General features: G+C 49.3%; 1 protein-coding gene across 1 annotated transcript in view; it reads left to right on the top strand.

Moving 5' to 3' along the window:
- The window catches only part of Bcas4 (breast carcinoma amplified sequence 4), a 60,409-nt gene that overhangs the window by 23,090 nt on the left and 15,211 nt on the right, over nt 1-22,108 (top strand). Inside the window, exons 3-4 of the mRNA XM_029564551.1 lie at nt 3,993-4,094; nt 11,250-11,384. Of these exons, the coding sequence (XP_029420411.1) occupies nt 3,993-4,094; nt 11,250-11,384 (237 nt within the window). The remainder of the gene's footprint in view (nt 1-3,992; nt 4,095-11,249; nt 11,385-22,108) is intronic.

Raw genomic sequence — 22,108 nt, 5'->3', positions numbered from 1 at the left:
AGTTCCATCTACGTGAAGATAAGTCAAAGGTCCTGCTCGACCATTGTTGGCTTCTCTTGGAAGCATGGAGGAAATGATTCCTCTGTGTTGACCCTCCTCTTTATAGACTGGACACTGGTTCAAGTCCATCTGGTGGGGTCTCCTTGGCCTCCTTGTTAAAATATATTTTTTAAAAATCTCAATTCATGAACATTAAGTATGAAAAACTGATGACTTCAAAAATTACTGACCCTGGAAATGTCTACTGAGTGAGTTAGATGAAACCCCAGACAGAATGCAAAATATGTTCAAAGACACAAACCACTGAAAAAAAATGATGAAAAGAGGAATTCAACAGAGATGGAAACATTGAAAAAACAATCTGAAATGCTGGAAATAAAAACACAGTAAATCAAGCCAGGTGTGATGGTGCACGCCTGAAGGCCCAGCACTTGGGAGGCAAAGGCAGGCAGATCTCTGCGAGTTCAAGTCCTGCCTGGTCTACATAGTGAATTCTAGGCCAACTGGGGCTACAGGGAGACCCTGTCTCAAAAAGACCAAAAAATAAATAAAACAGTAAGTCACACATACACACACACAAAAAAAAAACCTCTGGAATGTCTCAATAGAATGGACCAAGGAGAGGACAGGGTAGCTGAGCTTGAAGATGAGGTGGAAGAGTTACAGGCATAGAAGAATCTCTTTCTAAAGGCATAGAAAACATTTTCAAAAGAATTACAATAGGCCAGGCATGGTGGCACATGCCTTTAATCCCAATACTTGGGAGGCAGAGGCAGGTGGATCTCTGAGTTCAAAACCAAGCCTACATAACTGGTCTACACATAGCGAGTTCCAGGCCAGCTGGTATTACAGGGAGACCAAGTCTCAAAAAGACCCCCCCCCCAAAAAAAAACCAAAAACAGATGCCAATCCAAATGCAGGAGGCATTTAAGACACAAACAGTTAGATGAGCCTCCCCTCATCTAACTAAAACAATAAGTATACACAACAAAGAAAGTATATGGAAATTGTTATTGGTTGGACGTCTGGGCCTCACCCAAAGAATTGAAAATAAGGGCTCACACAGATTTGTGAAAGACTGAAGATAATTTTATTTGGAGCAAAGTGATTGTGTGGGTTATGGAAAGATACACTGTCAAGATTGACAGCTGACCACATGAGTGTCTCCAAGGGCCCCAGGTTTATAGCCCGGGATTTCTCTTTATGGGGTCTAAGGAAGGAGGGACTGGTTACAAAGGCCACCGCTTGGGTGGCTTTGTATTTGACACATTATATAATTACTGCATGTCTCTTCCCATAATGCCTCTGATTTTAATCATATGCATGCCCAATTATGCTCAGGCATAAGATGATAAAAAAGAGATTCTCCCTAAAAGGTTGTTACAAGTCACAGTTTTGCTTTGCTGTGCATGTACTCAGAACCAGTTCAAGCCAGATTAGCCATTCTATTCATACCTGGATAGGTCGGGGATACAGTTGAATAGAAACTACCTAAATTTGATTGTTACCAGGGAATGCGGAAACTTACACCATGTTCTGAGGTGAGTGTGGAAGAATTCTGAGGTTGCTAAGTACATCGTTGGAAGAGGGGTGTGTGTGCACTAGGTTGCCAAGTGTATTACTCCAAAGAGAGTGTGCATAACCCAAAACCTGGGCTACCAGGGTGCTAAACTGCCTCCTATGCCTGTCTCAGAAGTGGGAAACTAGTCACGTACAAAGGCAGACCCATCAGAATAACACGAGATTATTCAGCAGAAACTTTAAAAGCCAGAAGGGCTTGGAATGATGTACTTTAAGTTCTGGACGACAACTGCCAATCCAGACTACTATACCCAGCAAAGCTGTTGGTCATAATTGAAAGAAAAATGAAAATGTCCTATGATAAAAATAGCCTAAAGGAATTTATGATTCCCCTAGTCAGCTCTATGGGAGGTACTGAAGGAATCTTTCTGACTGAAGAGAAAAGCAAATCCGAACACGAGGCCCCAGGAAAGAACAAACCATACTGGACTGATAGTGAAGAGAGGAAGAAGAAAAAAGCCAAATACGACATCCACAAAATGACAGGAATCGATGCACAACGTTCAATAACAAGTCTGAATATTAATGGTCTCAATTTCCCAATGAAAAGACACAGACTAACAATTGGATCAAAAATCAGGAACTATCTGGTTTTGTTTTGGTTTTTTTGCCCCCAAGAAACACACTTTACTGTCAAAAGACAGACACTACCTGAGGGTGAAAGGATGCAAAAAGGTGTGCTAAAAACTGGACGTTGCTGTTCTAAACACATATGCCTGGAACACAGATTAATGCTGCTTTCAGCCTTGGTCAGAGAAACTTATTTTGCAGTGGGCAGTGGCTAATGCAGTGGCTTAATTAGTCAAAGAGGTGAGAATATGTTGAGTGCTCAGCTTTAAATGAGACACCTGTATCATTGCCCGATCCCCAAGGCTCAGGGAGCATTGAGAAGAGAATGTAAAAGCCAGAGGATGGGAAGAAGTGCGGTGAGTCACTGTCTTCTGGACATGCCAGGGCCCGCACTCACCAGCTCACAGCAGCTGTGGTTTCCTGCACAAGATCAAGCCAGTAGGGGCTGAAGAGATGGCTCAGCAGTTAAGAGCACTTGCTGCTCTTGCAGAGGACCCCTGTTTGCACCCACATAGCAGCTCACAGCTGTCTGTTAATTCCAATTGCAAGACATCAAATGCCCTTTTCTGGTCTCTGCAAGAACTGCATGCACATGATGCACATATATGCAGGCAAAACACTCACACATAAAATAAGCCTTTAATAACGAAGGATTCGGAAGTCAACGTTCAGCACGGATAGGGAGAAGCTCAGGAGGCCCCACTCCTACCTGAGGAACTAGTAGCAATTTATGGCTGCTGGGGAAGGGAGAGGCAATGATCAGGGGTGTGACAGCCACACACCAGTGGATGGCCCCCACATCCATTCCTACGAAGACAGCAGAAATTGGACAAAAAGGAAGAAGGCCAGGCATAGTGGTGCACGCCTTTAATCCCAGCATTCAGGAGGCAGAGGCAAGCGGATCTCTGTGAGTCCAAGGCCAGCCTAGTCTACATAGCCAGTTCCAGGTCAGCTAGAGCTACATATTGAGACTTTGTCTCAAAAAAAAGACTTGAAATTGGAAGGGGGATATTGGGGGGTGTGTGAATATGATCAAGATACATAATAAACATGTTTTATTGATTTATTTTTTGAGCCAGATTCTCCCTGGATCCCCAGCTGGCCTGGAATTCACTATATACATATTTGAAATTGACAAAGAATAATTTTTTTTAAAAACTTTTTTAAGCTGGGCATGGTGGTGCATGCCCTTAATCCCAGCACTTGGGAGGCAGAGGCAGGCAGATCTTTGTGAGTTCAAGACCAGCCTGGTCTACATAGTGAGTTCCAGGACAGCTGGGGCTACAGGGAGACCCTTGCTAAAAAAAAACCAAAAAAAAAAAAAAAAAAAATCAAACTTCTTTACATAAAGATGGGGACTTGAAGCTTCTTTTGAGAATTGAGAGGTGTTAATAACTCTGGGACCACATTTCTTTAAATACCTCAGGTGCTTTGTATAGGAAGCATGTGATTTTGTCAGCATTATTAATAAATATTAAACGTAATTATTGATTCACTAATATTAATTCCAGTGCAGTGAAAACTGGGCTTCCTTCACCTTTGGTTTAGAGAAGAGATTTGGTGTGTTTCTGTTGGCTTCCATTCAGTGACTTAGAAAATGAAGGTCCTTACTTTGTGACTCCTTTTGCCAGGTGTTTGGGACAAAGACTAGTTCTTGGTTCATTAATCGTCGCTGGGTGCGTCTGAGTCCTAGCAGGGGAGGAGTCTGGTTCACACTTGGGACTCAGGCTTGTCCCTGCTCTAGTCCCTGTCCTGAACTAGGTGTTCAGATCCCCCTAGGGGTGAGGTGAGGGGACACTGTGACCTGCAGAGAACCTCAAACTTTTTGCTTTGCTTTGCAGATTAGAAGTGACACTTCACAGATGTTGGAAGAAAACATCCCATTGCTTAGGGCCAAAGTGACAGAAATGCGCAGCATCTACGCCCAGGTGGACCAGCTGGAGGTGCGTGCAGGTGTGGGGATGGAGGTTTCTGGGAGCTCTGAGCTTAAAGACATGCGCCACCATGCCCGGCCTATTATTTTTATTTTATTTTATTTTATTTTTTGTCTTTTTGAGACAGGGTCTCCTTGTAGCCCCAGCTTTCCTGGAACTCACTATGTGGACCAGGCTGGCCTTAAACTCACAGAGATCTGCCTGCCTCTGACTCCCAAGTGCTGGGACTACAGGCGTGCGCCACCACACCCGGCTTTATTATTTTTTATTTTATATGTATGAGTGTAATGCCTTCATGTAGGTAGGTACACCTATGTCATGCAATGCCCATGGAGGTCAGAAGAAGGTGTAGGATCCCCTGAAACTGGAGTTATAGACAGTTGTTAGCCACCATGTGGGTGCTGGGAATTGAACCCAGGTCCTCTGTGAGCGCAGCCAGTGCTCTTAACCACTGAGCCATTTCTCCAGCCCCAGGTTCTTGTTTCTATCACTCATTGTGTTTGTGGTGTTGAGGATGGAAGTAAGGGCCTTGGGCATGCCAGGCAAGGGCTTTACCACTGAGCTACCATTCTAACCTTGGCCTTTTTCTTTTATCGAGACAGGATTTCATATAGTCCGAGTTGACCTTGAATTCTTTATGTAGCCAAAGATGACCTTGAATGTCTAATCTTCCTGCTTCTACCTTTTGAGTGCTGGGGTTACAGGTGTATGCCACCAGGCCTGGCTTTTTCTTTTTTTTCAGAATTATTTATTATGTATTATATTACATGATGTGTAATACCAAGGCAGACAGGAGGATTGCTGCAAGGTTGAGGCCAGTGTGGGCTACATTGTAAGCTCCAGGCCAATCAAGATAGAGAATGAGACCCTAAGGAAGGAAGGAAGGAAGGAAGGAAGGAAGGAAGGAAGGAAGTCCTTTATATAAAAGTGAAATGTGAAGCTTTTTTTGTTTGTTTTGAGACAGGGTCTCCCTGTAGCACCACCTGGCCTGGAACTCACTATGTAGCCCAGGCTAGCCTTGGACCTCACAGAGATTTGCCTACCTTTGCCTCCTAAGTGTTCACCACCTCCTAAAGGTGTTCACCATGCTCCCCTGAAGCATCTTTTTAAAGTTCAGGGCTAGGAAGATGCTCAGTGGGTAAGAATGCTTGTTGTGTGTCCATGAAGGCCTTAACCTGGAGCTTGGCTGAGAGCTGGCAAACTCTGATAGTCTTCCCTCTGTATCCCACATTGCTGGGGTTTTAGGCAATGAGTGGCCATGCCTGGTTTTTACATGGGTGCTGGGGATTTGAACTCAAGTCTTTTTTTTGGTCTTTTTGAGACAGGGTCTCCCTTTAGCCCCAGCTGACCTGGAACTTTCTATGTAGACCAGGCTGGCCTTGAACTCACAGAGATCTGTCTGCCTCTGCCTTCTGAGTGCTGCGACTAAAGACACGAGCCACCGTGCCTGGCAAGTCCTCTTATTTTTACTGCAAGGACTCTCACCCACTGAGCCATCTCACCCACTGAGCCATCTCCCCAGCCTGAGCCCACTTTTGTTTTTTAAAGTATTTGAATATTGTTTATCTTTCAAGGTATGAATAAGTACATAGTCCAGTGTGTTTTCCCATGAGCCACGCTTGTGTGAGGTGGCAGAGGCAGAGCTGTCTGAGCTATGTCAGGGGAAGGGCTGTTCTCCTGGGCTGTGGCTATGTCCCCTGGCATTTATTCAAGGACAGAGGACAGAGAGAATGGCTATCACTGCCCAACTCTCCTGTTTCCCTCAGTCCCCTGCTGCCCCACTGCTAACTTGTCTCCCCTCATATCTAAGCCTGGACACAGTGTGTGCGTTATTTTCCCTTGCTACACTGCTCAGCCAATCCCCTCCACAACCCTATCCCCAGAGAAGGTTTGAGAGGCCAGCCTCTTCCCTGGGGTACCCCCAAGAGCCAGGTGTCCAAGTCACCCCACAGAAGCCCTCACTGGCCAGATGGGACTCAGCTCCTCTAAGCACACAAAGGGAGTGAGCTTGGCGCTTGATACTGACTTACTGGAGAATTAACATTCTTGTCAGCAGAGAGTGAAGAAGAATATAATTAAAACTTTGCCCTTGGAATAACTGATTCATTTGAATTTTATTGCACACATTGGAAAGAGGGAAGGGAAGATCTGCAACAGGGTCTCAGAGTGCTGGGGTCAGCCCAGCTGCCAAGCCTTAGACTTTCAGTGTTGTCCGTAAACATGGACTGAGGACCTACTGTGTGCCACTATGGGCTGTCACAGTAAGAAAGATAGCCTGCCACCTCCATCCTGCCCAGAGATACTCAGTAAAGCTTTGCCATGTTGGTTTTATGTTGCCATAGAAATAAGCTGGGTGTCTTCAAGCAGCATGCCAACTGTGGGCTGGGGATGTGGCTCAGTGGGTAGAGTGCTGGCTTAGCATGCAGGAAACCCTGGTTCTATCCCTCGCACCCCATAACCCATGTAGTAGTGCACATCTTTAATCCCAATACTCGGGCAGCAGAGGCAGATGGATCTCTGTGAGTCTGAGGCCAGCCTGGTCTACATAGTGAGTTCCAAGCCAACCATGGGTCCTAGTGAGACCCTGACTCAAAACAAAATCAAAGACTTTAGCACCTTGGGAAGCTTCCTCTATAGACCACACACCAGGACACACTCTGCCAGATGGGTGCTGGGGAGGAAACCAGGCCTGGGGTTAGAGGTAGGCACAGGAGGGTAGGCAGGGGCTAGGGTGGGGACACTGAAGGATGATGGGGAACAGAAACTTGGGTCATGGGGACCTCAGCCCAGCAAGGCTGTGGAAATTGGCTATAGGAGGAGGTTTTCTGGGCCTTCCCCCCTGAGGCTATCCTGTGACCTTTATCCCAAGAAGGAGCCACTGAAGAGATGGTGCAGCCTAGTGGTTAGACATGTAGGCCTCCTGGCACTGCCTGTGGGCTGGAAGAGTCCTGTGGCCTGTCCTGTGCATCTAGGGTGCTTAGCAGCACCCAGGCCCCACCAATAAGATCCTCAACACCTTACCCTCCTTACTCTCCAGTCACAAGCACCAAATATATATCTAGACTTTGCCAGATAGCCCAGGGGCAGGGCCTCCTTTCCATATAGAAGGAGAGTTTACCAGAAGGATGCTCTTTTTGTTTATTTGTTGGATTGGTTGGTTGGTTGGTTGGTTAGTTGGTTGGTTGGTTGGTTGATTAGTTGGTTGAGACAGGGTCTCACTATGTAGCCCTGGCTGACCTGGAACTCTCTATGTAGACCAGGCTAGCCTCACAGAGAACTCGCAGAGATCCACCTGTCTCTACCTCTCCAGTACTGGGATTAAAGGCCTGGAACTCTTTATGTAGATCAGGCTGGTCTCACAGAGAATTCACAGAGATCCACCTGTCTCTACCTTTCCAGGGCTGGGATTAAAGGTGTGCACCACCACACCTGGCCCTGGATTCCTGCTTGGCCTCTTGACTGCTAAAATTACCATGTCTAGATTATGTGGTATGGGGGATGAAACCCAGAACTTTCTGCATGCTAAGCAAGCATTTTACTGGGTCACATGCACAGTCCCTATAGGGATGTTCTGTGGAGTTATATGCCATCTTGAGGCAGGTGCCAAATTCAAAGCTAGCCTTAGCTAGCTTGGAGTGACTTGGAGACCAGCCTGGGCTACATGAGACTGACTCAGAAGAGCAAACAAAGCAAAGAAGAAGTCCTCTGGGTGCTTGTGGGCGCTTGTGGAGCTCCACGTCAGGGACAGGTGTGTGCTGGCAGCAGAAGGACAAGCTGAGTTTGGACCCCACTCTGACAGAGATGGTGCCATCCAAGGGATTACAGTTACTGTACCCCCTTAGCCCCAAACAGTTCAAGGTGATCCCAGCAACGCACCCTTACAGTTTAATGTTCCATGGTTTCTATTGCCCACAGCCAACCTCAGTCAAGAAATTTAATATTGAAATGAATGTGCTATGGGGCCAGGAGGAGGGCTCAGCTGTAAAAGCATTTGCTGCGCCAGCCTGACTTGAGACTCCAGAACCCATGTGAAAACTGCAAATGTCTCTAATCCTAGCATTCCTGCTTTGGGGATGGGAAGTGGAGACAGGAGAAGCCCAGGAAGTCCCAGCTGGCTAGCCTGGAGTATACAGAGCAGTGGCAAACAAACAAGGGAGACTCTGCCTTAAAAAACAAAGAGGGACAGAAAAGATGGCTCAATGGTTAAGAGCATTTGCTGCTCTTCCAGAAGATCCAGGTTCAGTTCCCAGTGCCCATATCTCCCACTTCATGTATCCAATACCCTCTGGTAGCATCTGCAGGCACTTGTATTCATGTGAGAATACACACACACACACACACACACACACACACACACACACACACTTTAATAAAAAGTATTTAAAAATATTTAAAAACAAAATCGAGCTGGAGGATGGACACCAAAGTTTGTCCTCTGACCTCCACATGTATGCTATGGGACACATGTGCTATGGGACACACCTGCTCTTATACAGAAACATGTGCACACATCATATACACATATACAATAACTTTTTTGAAAAATTAATATTCTGGAAAATTCTAAAAATAAACAACTCAGTTTTATTTCAATATTTTTATTTTAGGTATATGAGTGTTTTGCCTGTATGTGTGTAAGTGCACCTCTGTGTGCAGTGCCCACGGAGAGTGTTGGATCCCCTGGAACTGGCGTTACAGGTGGTTGTTGGCCACCATGTGGGTGCTGGGAACTGAACTCAGGTCCTCTGTTCTTACCTGCTGAGCCATCTCTCCAGCCCTAAACAGTTGCAATGTTCTATTAGTTATTACTGATTTGCTGTGCTTAATTTATAAAGTATTGTAATAGGTTTAGGGAAAGAAATGGCATACCTTCATTTCAGTACTGTTCACAGTTTCAGTCTCCTTTTGGGGGTCTTGGAATGTGTTCCCTGCAGATAAGAGGAATCCCTTTGGATCTCATGGGGGAGAAGCCTCAGTGTTTGCCATGCACATGAATTCAACCTTCAGAACCTGTGTAAAAGCAGATGTGGTGGCGCACACTTATAATCCCAGTGCTGGGGAGGAGGACACAGGAGGGTGCTTGAGCCTCGCTGAGCAGCCAGCCAAACCAACAGGCTCCAGACAAGTGAGGCCCTGTTTAAAGAAAGAATAAAAGGCCAGGTGTGGTAGCACATGCTTTTAATCCCATTCTTTGTGCATGCTGGATGAACACAAAGCTAGCAACTGAGCCAGATGCCCACCCCAAGGGCACTTATATTTGTCACAGGCTGATAAAGACAGACCTGGTCTGGGTTGATATCACCACTCTGCCCTGCTAGCCAGGGGCCCAGGTGACTATAGTGTTCCTGGCTATCACAGAGCTCATGACGGCTCTGCCTTCAGAATAAGTGTGGCTCACCAGTTAGGCTTGGGAAACTCTGAGGTGACCCCAAGGCCAGCAGATGGGCCTTCTGTTGAGGGGTGACTGAACCAGAGCTCTAAGGGTTTCATGTGTAGACCTGCCTTTAGCCTCCAGCAATCCAGGGGTGTGACTCCATGTCACAGAGTAGGGGACACAGGAGTAATTCACGCAAGGTGGCTCAGTGCTGGGTGTTAGAGCCCCTTCTGGATAGGGTCCCATTGTAAAGCTTGGTCCACTGTAGATGTATCTCAGAGCTTCCTCCCCTTCCCATCCAGTGGACTGCAGAGTGGCATATTTTCCCCAAAGAGTTCCCAGAAACTAGTGCCCCAGCACCTGGTCATCAGGGAGATGAAGTTCACTGTCCCTGGGCCTGTGCTATGGACAGGCATGTCGCTGGCTATCAGGGCTGGCCTGGGGCTTGGATTGACCAACAGAAGCAGTAGCCCTGACTAGGAGGCTTGTTTCCTGGGAATACATGCCTCATGGCCTTTCTTCCCTCTAGGTCTCTCCAGTCCACTATAGCAGTGTAAAATTGGAATCGTCTGCAGCCAGGTTCCAGCCAGATGTGCAGCCTAGAGGCCCCAGCTTCAGGGTAGAAGCCTGTCAGAAGATGCTTTCTGGATGTGGTCCATGACTACCCCTACCCATACATGGACAGACAATGCTCACACACACAAGCACTTATACCCAGTCTCATGCACAGACACATACATACAATCATCCACACTGTATATATATACACACATACACACACACACACACACACACACACACACACACACACACACACACACACGAGCTGAGTTTGAAGGGAGATAATAGAGACTGCACATGGTTTTTAAATGGTGTGCATTATTTTGGGCTACTCTGAAGAACTGAAGACTCTTCAGCCAGACATGTAACCATAACCTAATCTGGGGATGGGGAGACAGGTGGGTTCTCAGGGCTGGCTGGCCAGTCTAGCAGAATTGGTGAACCAGGTTCAATGAGAGAGACTCTGTCTCAGAAAGGTGAAAGACACAGGAAGACACCCAATGTTGACTTCTTGTCTCCATACATGGACATGCGCGCACGTGCACGCGCACATACACACACGCACACAACACACACGCAACACACACACACATCAAAGCTAGTTGGGTGAGAGGGCCTACATCTGTAACCCCAACAGTCAGGGAGGCTCAGATGGAATAATTAGAAGTTTGGGGCCAACCTAGACTACAATGTGAGACCCTGTCTCAAGAAACCAAGAGCTGGGGTGTTGCTCAGTGGTTAGAGTACTTGCCTAGCATGTGGAAAGGCCCAGGGTTCCATCCTCAGCACCCTAAGTAGCAAGAGGTCTCAAGGTCTAGGGCTGGGCAGCCTCTGTGGGCCCAGTCCTGGCAGTCCCTACCTGCATGCTTCCTGTCCAGACTCTGGTGGCCTCTTGAATTCCACTCTATACCTTTTGGGCTATTTCTAAAAGTTCTATTTTCAATGAAGAAGGCTTTGACTGCTGATAAATATACCACTATGACTTTGGGCAGGTGACCCGACCTCTCTGAGTCTCAATTGTCCTCTGTAACACGGAGGCTGAGGACAGGTTCACTATGGGAGCAGGTGAGTCCATAGCATGGACCAGGCAGGTGGCCAGAGGGAGCTTGTGGCTGTCATAACAGGTGTCTGGAGTGGCGGGGGTGCTGGGTGAAGGGAGCTCAGTGGGAGTGATAAAGACTCACAGAAGTGTGCTCAGAATGTGACATCACCCTCTGTCCCTTGGCCAGGCATTTGTCAAGATGGTTGGGCACCATGCTGCCTTCCTGGAAGCCCACGTACTGAAGGCGGAGCAGGACCACGGTACCTTCCCTCAGGCTCTGTGGAGGTGGCTGGGCTCTGCAGGCCTCTCCTCCTTGGGAAATGTGAGTATAGTGAGGGGCCAGCCTCACCTCCCAGACCAGACAGGAGAGAAGGTTCTGGGAACAATTGGTGGGAGTGGAAGGGCACCTTGGCTTTGCTCTGTAGGCAGGACTGGCCTCTTGTGACCTAGAGCCCCGCCCTTCTCCCTTCTGCCCAGGTTCCTCAGCTTGAGCTTTAATCTGTGTGATGGACTACTCAAAAGGCCTCCACTGTTTATTTATTTACTTACTTATGGAGGGGGTGCATATGTACCTCGTCATATCTGTGAGGTCAGAGAACAACTTGCAGGAATCAGTTCTGTCCTACCATGTGGGTCCCAGGGATCAAATTCAGGTCATCAGACTTAGTGACAAGCACCTTTACCTACTGAGCAGTCTTGCCAGCCCTGGCCCTCCACCATTTATTAAGCTCTTCTTGTTTGCCAGATACTGTGACTCATCAGGGTTACCATGGCGAGCAGGAACAACACAGCCCTCCTGCCCCGTGCATGTCACCTAAGGACGATGACAAGGGCCACATCTAGGAATGGAGCCCAGTGCTCTTTCCTGAGAACAAGTCAGCCTCCAGCTGACAGGAGCCAGGGAAGGTAAACAGGTGTTAGGACTTTTGAAACCTTCCCTCCCTCATCTCTACTGTCCTGGGGTGCCCCCCCCAACAACTCTGAAAGGAAGCACCAACATGTCCATTTACTAATGAGTAGCTGAGGCCAGGCAGATCTGCCACTGAGACTTGCGTTGCATAGGATACTGCACATCCCCTTACCATCCTCTGCTCCCAAGCCTGGGACACCTGCCACCATGCTAAGAGATGCTTTAATCACAGCAGCTCAGGGGTGCTTCTGGCATGAAGTGCAGGTGTCCATGGATGCTCATGAACACGTACATGTGTCACCTAAGCAGAGATGTCTCTAGCCCGTGTCAACACTACTGTGGCTGGCTGTCCATCACACTGTGGCTGGGTTTCTGCTAGGTCTGTTGAACCCCACCTCGGATGTTGCTGTCTTTGGCACCTGTCCTGGCTTTTATTATCACCCCATTTATACATGAGGTGGAGACCATGACTCAGGGAGGACAGGGACCTGCTGACAGTGGGAATGGCAGGCAGAAAGGATTCCTGGCCTCACCCTTAATGGGATAGCTGTGAACCCACCAGCCACTCTGACTTGGCCTCTAGCAGATCTTAAGCATCTTGGGTTCCACCTGATCCCCTCTGCTCCCACCATTACTCCTGCTTGCCCCCACACCCAAATGATGCTTCAGCAGCTCATGTACCATTTCCAGTGTCCAGTCACTGTGGCATTTTTCATGATGGTCCACCTTTCCAGCCACTGTGGGCACTGAGTATTGACCTACCTATTTTTAATTTTTTTTTTTGTCTTTTTGAAGCAGGGTCTCCCTGTAGTCCCAGCTGTCCTGGAACTCACTATGTAGACCAGGCTGGCCTTGAACTCACAGAGATCCGCCTGCCTCTGCCTCCCAAGTGCTGGGAGTACAGGCGTGCACCACCATGCCTGGCTCCATTTTTTAATTTTTATTTTATCTGTGTGAGTGTTATGTATACATGTAGGTAAGTGCACCCATGTCATGCAATGCCCGAGGAGGACAGAAGAGGCCGTCAGATCCCCTGGAACTGGAGTTACAGACAGTTGTTAGCTGCCATGTGGGTGCTGGGATTGAACTTGGGTCTTCTGCAAGAACTGCCAGTGTTCTTAACCGCTGAGCCATCTCTAGCACCAACCTACCTATTTAAAATTATTTATTTATTAATTTATTTATTTAGTGTGTGTGTGTGTGTGTGTGTGTGTGTGTGTGTGTGTGTGTGTGATGAGCAGATGTAGAGGTTAAAGGGCAAGTTTGTGGAATCTGTTCTCTCCTTCCACCTTTATCTGGATCCCAGGGATTGAACTCAGGTCACCAGGCTTACACAGCAAGCAGCATTAGCTAATAAGTCACCCCTCCCCCCAGTCTTTTAAGACAGTTTCTTGTAGTCTACATTGGCCTCAAACTTGCTGATCTTGAACTCCTGAACATCCTGCCTCTATCTTCCTAGTGCTACAGAATCTGATCTCTGTAATGCAGTGTTTGGCCAAGGGGTGGACGCATTTAAATTGAAGACTAGAGCTTATGTTTACCCTCTTATCTCAGACCCCGTCTTAAGGCCTAGGAACTCTTATCCATCCCTCAGAGCCCAAGCTAATGTCCCAATTAGCCCAAGCTAAATGTTTCCCGTGGAAACCCTCTGGAATGGCCCTTCTGCCTGCAGTGACAGGGAAGTCATAGGTGGCTCTCTGTCCTCTTCCCAAGTTCTGTGTCCAGTTAGGGGTGACCTTTGGTGGCTCTAGAACACATTAGGAGAAGGGCCAGCTGACCTGGAAGTGCCTCTTGGCCTGCAAGTATCCTGACAGCAGGTCAGTCCTGTCATATGTGGGCCCCTTGGGGTTGCACTGTGTTCCCAGGCACAGAGAAAGGGTCTGAGGTATGGAGAGGGAGGTCAGTGTGGGGCAGAGCCCAGGCTACCTGTGTCCTCCAGAGCTCTGTCACAGGGTGGGGCTGAGGCATGCTGGGACCTGCATTCTCTCACCCCACCACACTCCCAGACTCCCACATGCCTGGAGAAGCCCCAATCTGCCTGTGGTGACCTGTCTCAGGAAGCAAGCTCTGCCAGGGAGGTGAGTCACAGGAACCCTGGTGTGCTCCTGGTCTTGAGGGTCTTTCTTGGAGGAGGCAGTATAGGTGGGCACATTCAGATCCCAGGTTGCTAGACTGTTGCTGTGTCCAGGGTGCTGGCTGCAGGCCCCTCATCTCTACTCTATGACGAAGGGTCTAGTCACTTTTTCTCTCTCTTTTATTTTTTTGTCTTTTTTTGAGACAGGGTCTCCCTGTAGCCCCAGCTGTCCTGGAACTCACTATGTAGACCAGGCTGGCCTTGAACTCACAAAGATCCGCCAGCCTCTGCCTCCCAAATGCTGGGATTAAAGGTGTGTGCCACCATGCCCGGCTACCTTTTCTCTTTTATAAATGAAGAGACCAAGGCACTGAGGGATTGAATGGCTTGCCCACCAGGTGGTGGCAGAACTGGGTTTGAACCTGGGTCACCAGACTATGCCTGTCTCTGCTTCTGCTAGGTGTTCTGAGCTGTGGGCCTACCCTGGGGAAGTGAGGTCCTTGTAGACTCCAGGATGACTCTGTGTCTTCCCCAGATTCTCCCACCCTGAGGCTACATGTAGACTCAAGCCGGCACCCACTTGCTCTGGGTGGACACTGTTCTAGACACTATTCTTAGTGACAGGCCAGAGCGTTCAGAGGTCAGAGGGGGAGTTGGTCTGGAGTTACAGACTGTTGTTAGCTGCCATGTAGGTGCTAGAAATTGAATTCAGGTCTTCTGCAAGAGTAGCCAGTATTCTTAACTGCTGAGCCATCTCTAGCCCTTTTTGTTTTTTTTTTGTTTTGTTTTGGTTTTTTTTGACAGTGCAGCACCAGCCTGGTCCCAATCTCACAGAGATCTGCCTGCCTTTACTTCCCAAGTGCTGGGATTAAAGGCCCTGTAGCCCCAGCTGGCCTGGAACTAGCTATGTAGACCAGGCTGGCCTTGGTCTCATAGATACCCACATGTGCCTCTACCTCCCAACATTTATTAATTGATTGATTAATTGATTGATTGATTGTGTGTGTGTGTGTGTGTTTGTGTGTGTGTATGTGTGTTTGTATGTGAGTGCCACAGAGGTATGTGGAGATCAGAGGACAGTTTGTAGGAATCAGTTCTCACCTTCTACCATGTGAGTTTTAGGAATGGAACTTAGGTTGTCAGACTTGGCAGCAAGCACCCTTACTCTCTAAGCCATCTCACCAGCCCCAGAGAGCATCTTTTTCCTTCTGTTCTTTCCTTTGGGGCTCTTTCTCCTCCAGGGCTGTTCATGATCTGAATATTAAGGATAGACTCAGGCTCAACCATCACTCACACACATACTGGCCTCCCTCCCTTCCCCAGGTCCACCTTTCTGCCCCATGGGCTTCCCCTTTCCTGGGTTTCCAGGTGGGGAGGAGGGGTTAGAGTTGGACAGTGCCCCCAGAAGGTCTGGCTGGGATTCTGACCCTGGGGCTGGGCTAGGCTTCTCTAGAGCCCTGGGGGGCAGGCATGGGCCTTCATCCCTGCACCTGTGGATGTGTGGTGAGCCTTGAGGGGGGGGGGAGAGAGACCCCCCCCGGCCTGGAAGATCTTGGCAGTATGGAGTCAGACCAAAGTTCCCACCCCAGCAGGGGATCCTAGGCCCTACCCCACCTATTAGACTTGGAACTGGTAGTGGGTGATAGTGGGCCACAGTCATAGCCTGGGCTAACTTAAGGGGTGCAGTGGCAGAGACAGTCTGGGCTTCCCAACTGAGGCCTGCCCCTCTATCTGAGAAAGAAGACTTTAGTCCATAGACCCCAGAGCCCAGTGGTGCTCCAGTACTTGGCACCCAGGGACAGAGAGGCCCACATTTCCAGATGATGGTGAACAGTGGATGTTTCCAGTTCCCATGCTGCAGCACATCAAAGAAAGGCTTGCATTTAGACCTTCCTATCAATTCTCAGCTCTCTTTCACTGAGGGATCCTATCTGTGAGATTTGCAAGCCATGTGACTGTGGATCAGTGGCTTTGTCCTCATGAGCCTCAGAGCTGACCTGTCAGTGACACAGTGAGACTGTGAGTGAAATGAGGGATGTTTAATGCTAGAGGGGGCTTTGTAGCAAGCAGTGGGAGTAAGAGGAAGAGAGAGAATGCAGGGGTCTCAGAAGGAGGGCTCCAGCAAGGAGTTAGGGACATCTGAGCATGTGAAAAGCCAACTCTGAGCAGAGGCAGAGTAGCTCAGGACAGACTCGGCGCTTAGTGGTGGGCGACTGTGGCAGAGGACACACAGCCAGGCTGGTTCAGGCCCCCAACTGGCCAGTCCCTACCCCAAAGGAAGTGCTATGTGTGTCCCCTATTTTATGTGGGAGGAAATTGAGGCACAGAAAGGTTAAGAAACTTCCCCAAGGTCACACAGCTAGGCATTGGGATGTGAACATGTTCTTGGCCCATGGGCCCATGGGAGTCTGCTGGGAAGATATGATCCTAAAAAGATTCAGTGATAGCTGTGTCTAAAGGAGTCTAACCTGGTTGAGAGCCTCAGGGATTGCCTCTGGGAAGGGCTGGGGAAACAGAGAGGGGTGAGAAACGAAAGTTGTCTAGAGTCACAGGAAAGGTGTTCTTGGCAGAGGGACTCTCACCCTGCAAAGGCTCAGTGGTGCAACTGAGCAATGGCCAGGGGCTGGGAGTTGGTGAGGGGACTATGGGGACAGAGACAGACCACCGGGTCTCAAGGCCATTTGGAATTTGATACTACTCCAAGGGCAAAGGAACTACAGAAGGCTTTGAAGCAGGAGAGTGACTTGCCTATGAATCCTTGGGCTTTGGTGGTATTCTAGGTCAGTGGCATCTTGTAGAGACTTCTACTTGAGTCAGCAAGGTACCTGGATGCCCTCTAAGAGATAGGACTGTGCTGTCTGGAGTTTCCTCACCTAGAGACATCTCATGCTGGGCCCTGAGCACCCCAAACCCCCACTTCAGGGTTCTTGGGCCCTTGTCCAGTCAGAGAGGAGAAAATAATTACAGATGTCACTCAGGGCTCCTGGACATAGGCCCCAAGGAAGAGGTCAGAGCTTAGCCACACATGAAGGGCCTCGCTGGTCTGGAGAAGGTTCCAGTCTCTGTGAAGGGATATGAGCCAGGGCTGGAGTTACATACTCTCAGGTCTGAACCAAGCAGGTGTCCTTTGGCCACATCCACAGCTGGCCTGGCCCTCCCCTTGGCCTGAGTGCCCAGGCTTGGAACAGCCTTGTTAATTTGTTGTAAACCACTGTTTGTTTTCTGTTTTCTGCCGAGCCAAAACATCTTGTTCATGAGGTGTCACTTTGATTAATTTTCCTGATGAGAGGTGCTTTCCATGAAAGTCTCTTAGGCTAAGAGCAAAGCCAGCTGGGCCAGCGCCTGCCTCCCACACAGTCATGACCCAGCCTGGACTTTTATGCTGGTCCCACGGAGCCAGAGGGGGCTGAGAGGTTAGGGTGACCCAGAGCTGATCAGAAGGGAAGTCAGAGGAGAGGGGCAGGGGAGAGGATGCATTGGCTGAGGCAGGGTGGCATGAGGTTTAAAGGAAGCCTAAACAGCTGGGGTCCCCACAGATCCCACAGTGTGAAGTCTGGATGCAGGTGCAAGTGTGGCTGTTTGGTTACAGGGTCCATGCCTCCTGGAAAGGCTAGAAATTACCAGACACCAGTCTAGTAGGAGTAGGGACTGAATGGGGCCAGATTTTCCCATTTGGGGGAGAAAGTTGGACACCAGAGGCTTTATAAAATGTGAAGACAGGGGTCTCCCTAGCATGTTTGCTCCCCAGTACCGCATAAACCAGGCATGGTGGCACACTCCTATAATCCCAGCATTTGGGAGGTGGAGGCAGGAGGATCAGAAGTTCAAGGTCATCTTTGGTTTGAGGCCAGACTGGGCTCCATGTCATCTTCCAGTGTCTGAAAGTTAGCAACTAATTTTTGTTATTATTGTTTTGAGACCAGGTTTTGTCTAATCCAAACTGGCCTTGTACTCCTCTGGTAGCTAGGAATGACCTAGAGCTCATGATTTTCCTACCTTCACCTCTAAAGTGCTGGGATTCTAGGTAGTAGCACCATGTCCACTGGATTAGCAACATTTTTTTTTTGTGTGTGTATAGCCCAGGTTGGCCTGGAACTCCCTATTAGACCAGACTGGCCTTGAACTCACAGAGTTCGCCTGCCTCTGCCTCACTCAGGTCTGAACCAGAGACAAATCTGCTGGGATTAAAGGTGTGCTGTACCACATCCAGCCTTAACAACTAACTTTTTAAAAATGTTCAGTGCCTCAGGGGCTCCTCCCCAGCATGCTCCCAGTATTTTGGCACCCCCCCCCACCAACCCTTGTCCCCTTTTAGGCCTCTGAGATCTGGAGCTTGGTGGGTGGGATATCTGGCCTTTAGTCTGTACCAGCCTGAGCTGGAATCTTCTGGCACTCAGCAGCTGCCTAACTCATAGCCATAGTGTTAGGTTGTTTTTTTTGTTTGGTTTTGTTTTTGGATTTTTTGAAACAGGGTCTCCCTATAGCCCCAGCTGACCTGGAACTTGCTATGTAGAACAGACTGGCTTCCAACCAATAATTTTATGGAGCATCTACTATAGGAGGGGCTAGGTGCCTGACATGGACTTCTATAACAACCTGAGGGAGGAGATTCCTTTACAAAGAAAGGACCAGGCTCTGAGAGGTCTCCATTTGGCTAGAGTCACAGAAAGTTACAGAGTCTGAATCCCACCCAAGACCTTGCTCTTCCACCCTGTGTTCTGCCCTGGGATTGACCAGAGCCTCCACACTGCTGTTGGTGATAAAGGGGAGGTCCTCAGGCTGAATCCACCCACCTGCATGTGTTCTTTGGCCCACTTCATAAATGGATTTCTTTCATTTGAATGAACTGCCAGCATTTCAGAAGATAAACCTCTGTTGAAATCTATGCTCTGGACTTCTGCACGTGGGTAGGTCCCCAGGTCACATCCCACCAGCACTGCCATCTGGCTCATTTACATTTCTAGCACCTGCTGAGGGCACGTGCGTTGTCACTTGGGTTGTGCACACAGTAGGTGTTCAATACATGCCCAGCAGTGGGTGTTACATATCTGCTGCCCTTGCTGGCCTCCCAGTCCTTTCTGGGCGTTTCTCAGGCAGCAGGAAAGCAATGGCGGCCATGGGCAGAGCTGTCCTGCCCCAGCAGGCCTGTAGGAGTCGTCCTTGGGTGCCAGGCCTAGAGTCCCTCCCTTCCCTGCCCCCAGCCAGCAGGAGAGAGGCTTTGCTCAGCCTCCTCCCCCAGCGGGGGCCCCCTGGAGGGCTGGGCCAGGGAGGAGCCAGGCTGGGCTGGAGCTGGGCCCCTGAACCACACAAAGCAGCCTGAGGCGCCTGCTGGCGGCCCTGAACTGGCTGCTTTCTCCTCCTGTGCCCAGCAGTCCTTGTGGTAAAAATGCAGCATCACAGATGGCCAGTATTAATGTGACGATGGAGGGTTCAGTCCCATACCCCCATCTCCCAGCCTACCTATTCCTGCTCAGAGTGGGGACTTTAAAGGTGGGAAGTTTGGGGGCTGGCTTGGAACTGAAGGCACTTGAAACATTTTTTTAAATGACATTTATTTATTTGTGTTTGTGTTTATGTGTGAGGGCACTTATGGAGGTCACAGTACAATTTGCTTTTGTTTTTTGAGACAGACTCTCACTATATAGACCTGACTAGCTGGAACTTTGCTTATGTAGACCAGACTGGCCTGTAATTCACAGAGATACACCTACCTCTGCCTCTGGATTGCTGAGCTTAAAGGCATGTGCTACCTACCATACCAGGCTCAGAGGGAACCTAGGAGTTGGTGGATCCTTGGGATCGAACTCTGCTGGTCAGTCTTGGCAACAAGTACCTTCACCCACTGAGCCATCTCACCAACCCCCAAATGCATTTTTACACCTTTCCATGCTTGTCGAGATTGTGAGAGGAGCGAGTTGAAAGCCCCTTCTGATTTTTATTTGGCGATGTGAAGCATAGTGGGAAGCACCCCAACTCTCCCCATTTAGTGGGACTCAGTAATGCCCCTCTCCCAACACCTGTTACCCTCCAGTGTCTGTAGCCAGATCTTTCTGATTAGCAGTATCCTTCCTCAACTCCTGAGATGCCAGGAGTACCCATCCCAGGGGTGAGAGCCAAGAAAGGTGCCCAGACACAACTGGCTGCCTCCTGCTGGTCATTGGCCCAGATGGATGACAGCTGTGGATAGTGGTTCAGAGGCTAAGGGGACTCACCACTATCCCCTCCAAGCTTTGTGCTTTCTATGGATATGGGGTCTCCAGAATGAATAGTTTAGCTCAGTAGGTTTAGAGCTTGCCTTGAAAGCATGTGGACCTGAGTTCGATCCCCAGAGTCCATATTAAAAAAGTAAGATGTACAACCACACATGGTGGTACATGCCTGTAATGCATGTGGCCATAACTCTCTGAGGCCTTGTGCAGCTCCTGAGCCAGGGACGCTGCTGTCACTGGCCTGGAGAGCAACGGAGGCTGTGAGAGGTGGAGACTCTTGCTCTTAGTCGGTTGGTGGAGAACAGAAAAGAAGCAAGCTGTCCCCAGGCCAAAGGCTCCACACTGCTCCCTGGGACTCAGGTGCTTGGCCTGAGGCTGGTGCCGTAGATGAGGACTGGCCACCAGCTTTCCTGTGAACAGTTTCTTTGTGAAAGGCTGAAAGTCACCCCCAACCCCACATAGGGCACCCTCCTTTAGCCTCTCAGTGACCCAGGACCCATGTTTACAGACCACTCTGCCACCCCCATGTTCCCTCCCCAGAGCCACTGTCCCACGGTACTGGCTTCCCTGCTGCCCGCCAGGACCATAGTCTCCTGTTGGCCTGGCTGAAATGGCAGCTCAGGGCCTGCAGACTGGCCACAGGTCCCCAGTGGTGCTGGACTGAGGGGATAGCTAGTCACAGCTATCTGGACACACCCATGGGGCGGGGGAAGTGGGAGTGCTGGGTCCCTTAGGTCCCACCTCTTCCTCTTCCTTTTCCTCTCTACCAGGGCTGCTGGAAGAGAGGCCCAGGCTCTGTCACAGTCCCACCCTTGCCTTGCCATGTACAGATCTCTGGTGCTGTTTCTGCATTTCTCCAGCCTTCTTGTCTTTCACTATGTCTCTGCCAGGACCCATGCCTTTCTCTCATTCATCTGCTTATCTCTCCCCTCTCCCTCTCCTGGCCTCTCTATCTCTGTCTCTCTCTGCCTCTCTGTCCCATGGCCCCCTGTAACACACACATGGTCACAGACCCTAACTTTGGCCCCTCTTCCCTCCCAATGCTATATCTCTCAAGTTTCCCTGGGCTCTGTACCACCCCAGGCTGACAGAGAAAGGGTGTGGCCCGAGTGGCCCCCACCATGGTGGGAAGAGCACAGGTCTAAAAGCTCTTCTGCCACCCTCAGGCTAGATGGCATGTGGGTACCCACTGCCCCTTCCTAAGCACTGACCTCCTTGTTAGGATGTAAGTGCACCTTCAGAAGGTCCTGTAGTAGTGAGCATTTGGTACACGGTACACAGGAGTGTTAGGAATGAAGTTGGGGTTTGTTTGGCACCTGAGTGTGTCAAAGGTGTGAAGATGGTCTGTGTCAGGGCTCAAGGTCAGTCCCAAATGAGACTTTTTGAGATACACAAAGCAGATGCCATCTATGGTCACCTTGCTGTGTGGTGGCACATGGGCACTTCTTCCTATAGGATTCAGTTCCAGCTGACCAACCTTTCCCATCTCTCCCCTGGTCTAGCCACTCTGTCCTTCCAGATTTTTTAAACCCAATTGCAGCATCTGTAGCAGATATCAAAAGGTTTTGTACAGTTTTCAAGATTGGGGATGTGGAGAGGTCCCGCCTAGCAAGCACAAAGCCCTGGGTTCCATCCCTAGCACTGCATGGAACTAGGCATTATGGCACACACCTGAATCACAGCACTTGGGAGAAGGAGGCAGGAGGATCAGGAGTTAAAGGTCATCCTCGGTTACATAATGAATTCAAAGCCAGCTTGAGGTTCACAAGACCCTGCCTCAAAGCAAGTAGAGGCTGGAGAGATGGCTCAGCAGTTAAGAACACTGGCTAGTCTTGCAGAAGACCTGGGCTCAG

Source organism: Nannospalax galili, unplaced genomic scaffold, assembly GCF_000622305.1.
Source record: "Nannospalax galili isolate Female #2095 unplaced genomic scaffold, S.galili_v1.0 scaffold596, whole genome shotgun sequence".
NCBI lineage: Eukaryota > Metazoa > Chordata > Mammalia > Rodentia > Spalacidae > Nannospalax > Nannospalax galili.
This window is presented reverse-complemented; position numbering and strand designations above follow the sequence as displayed.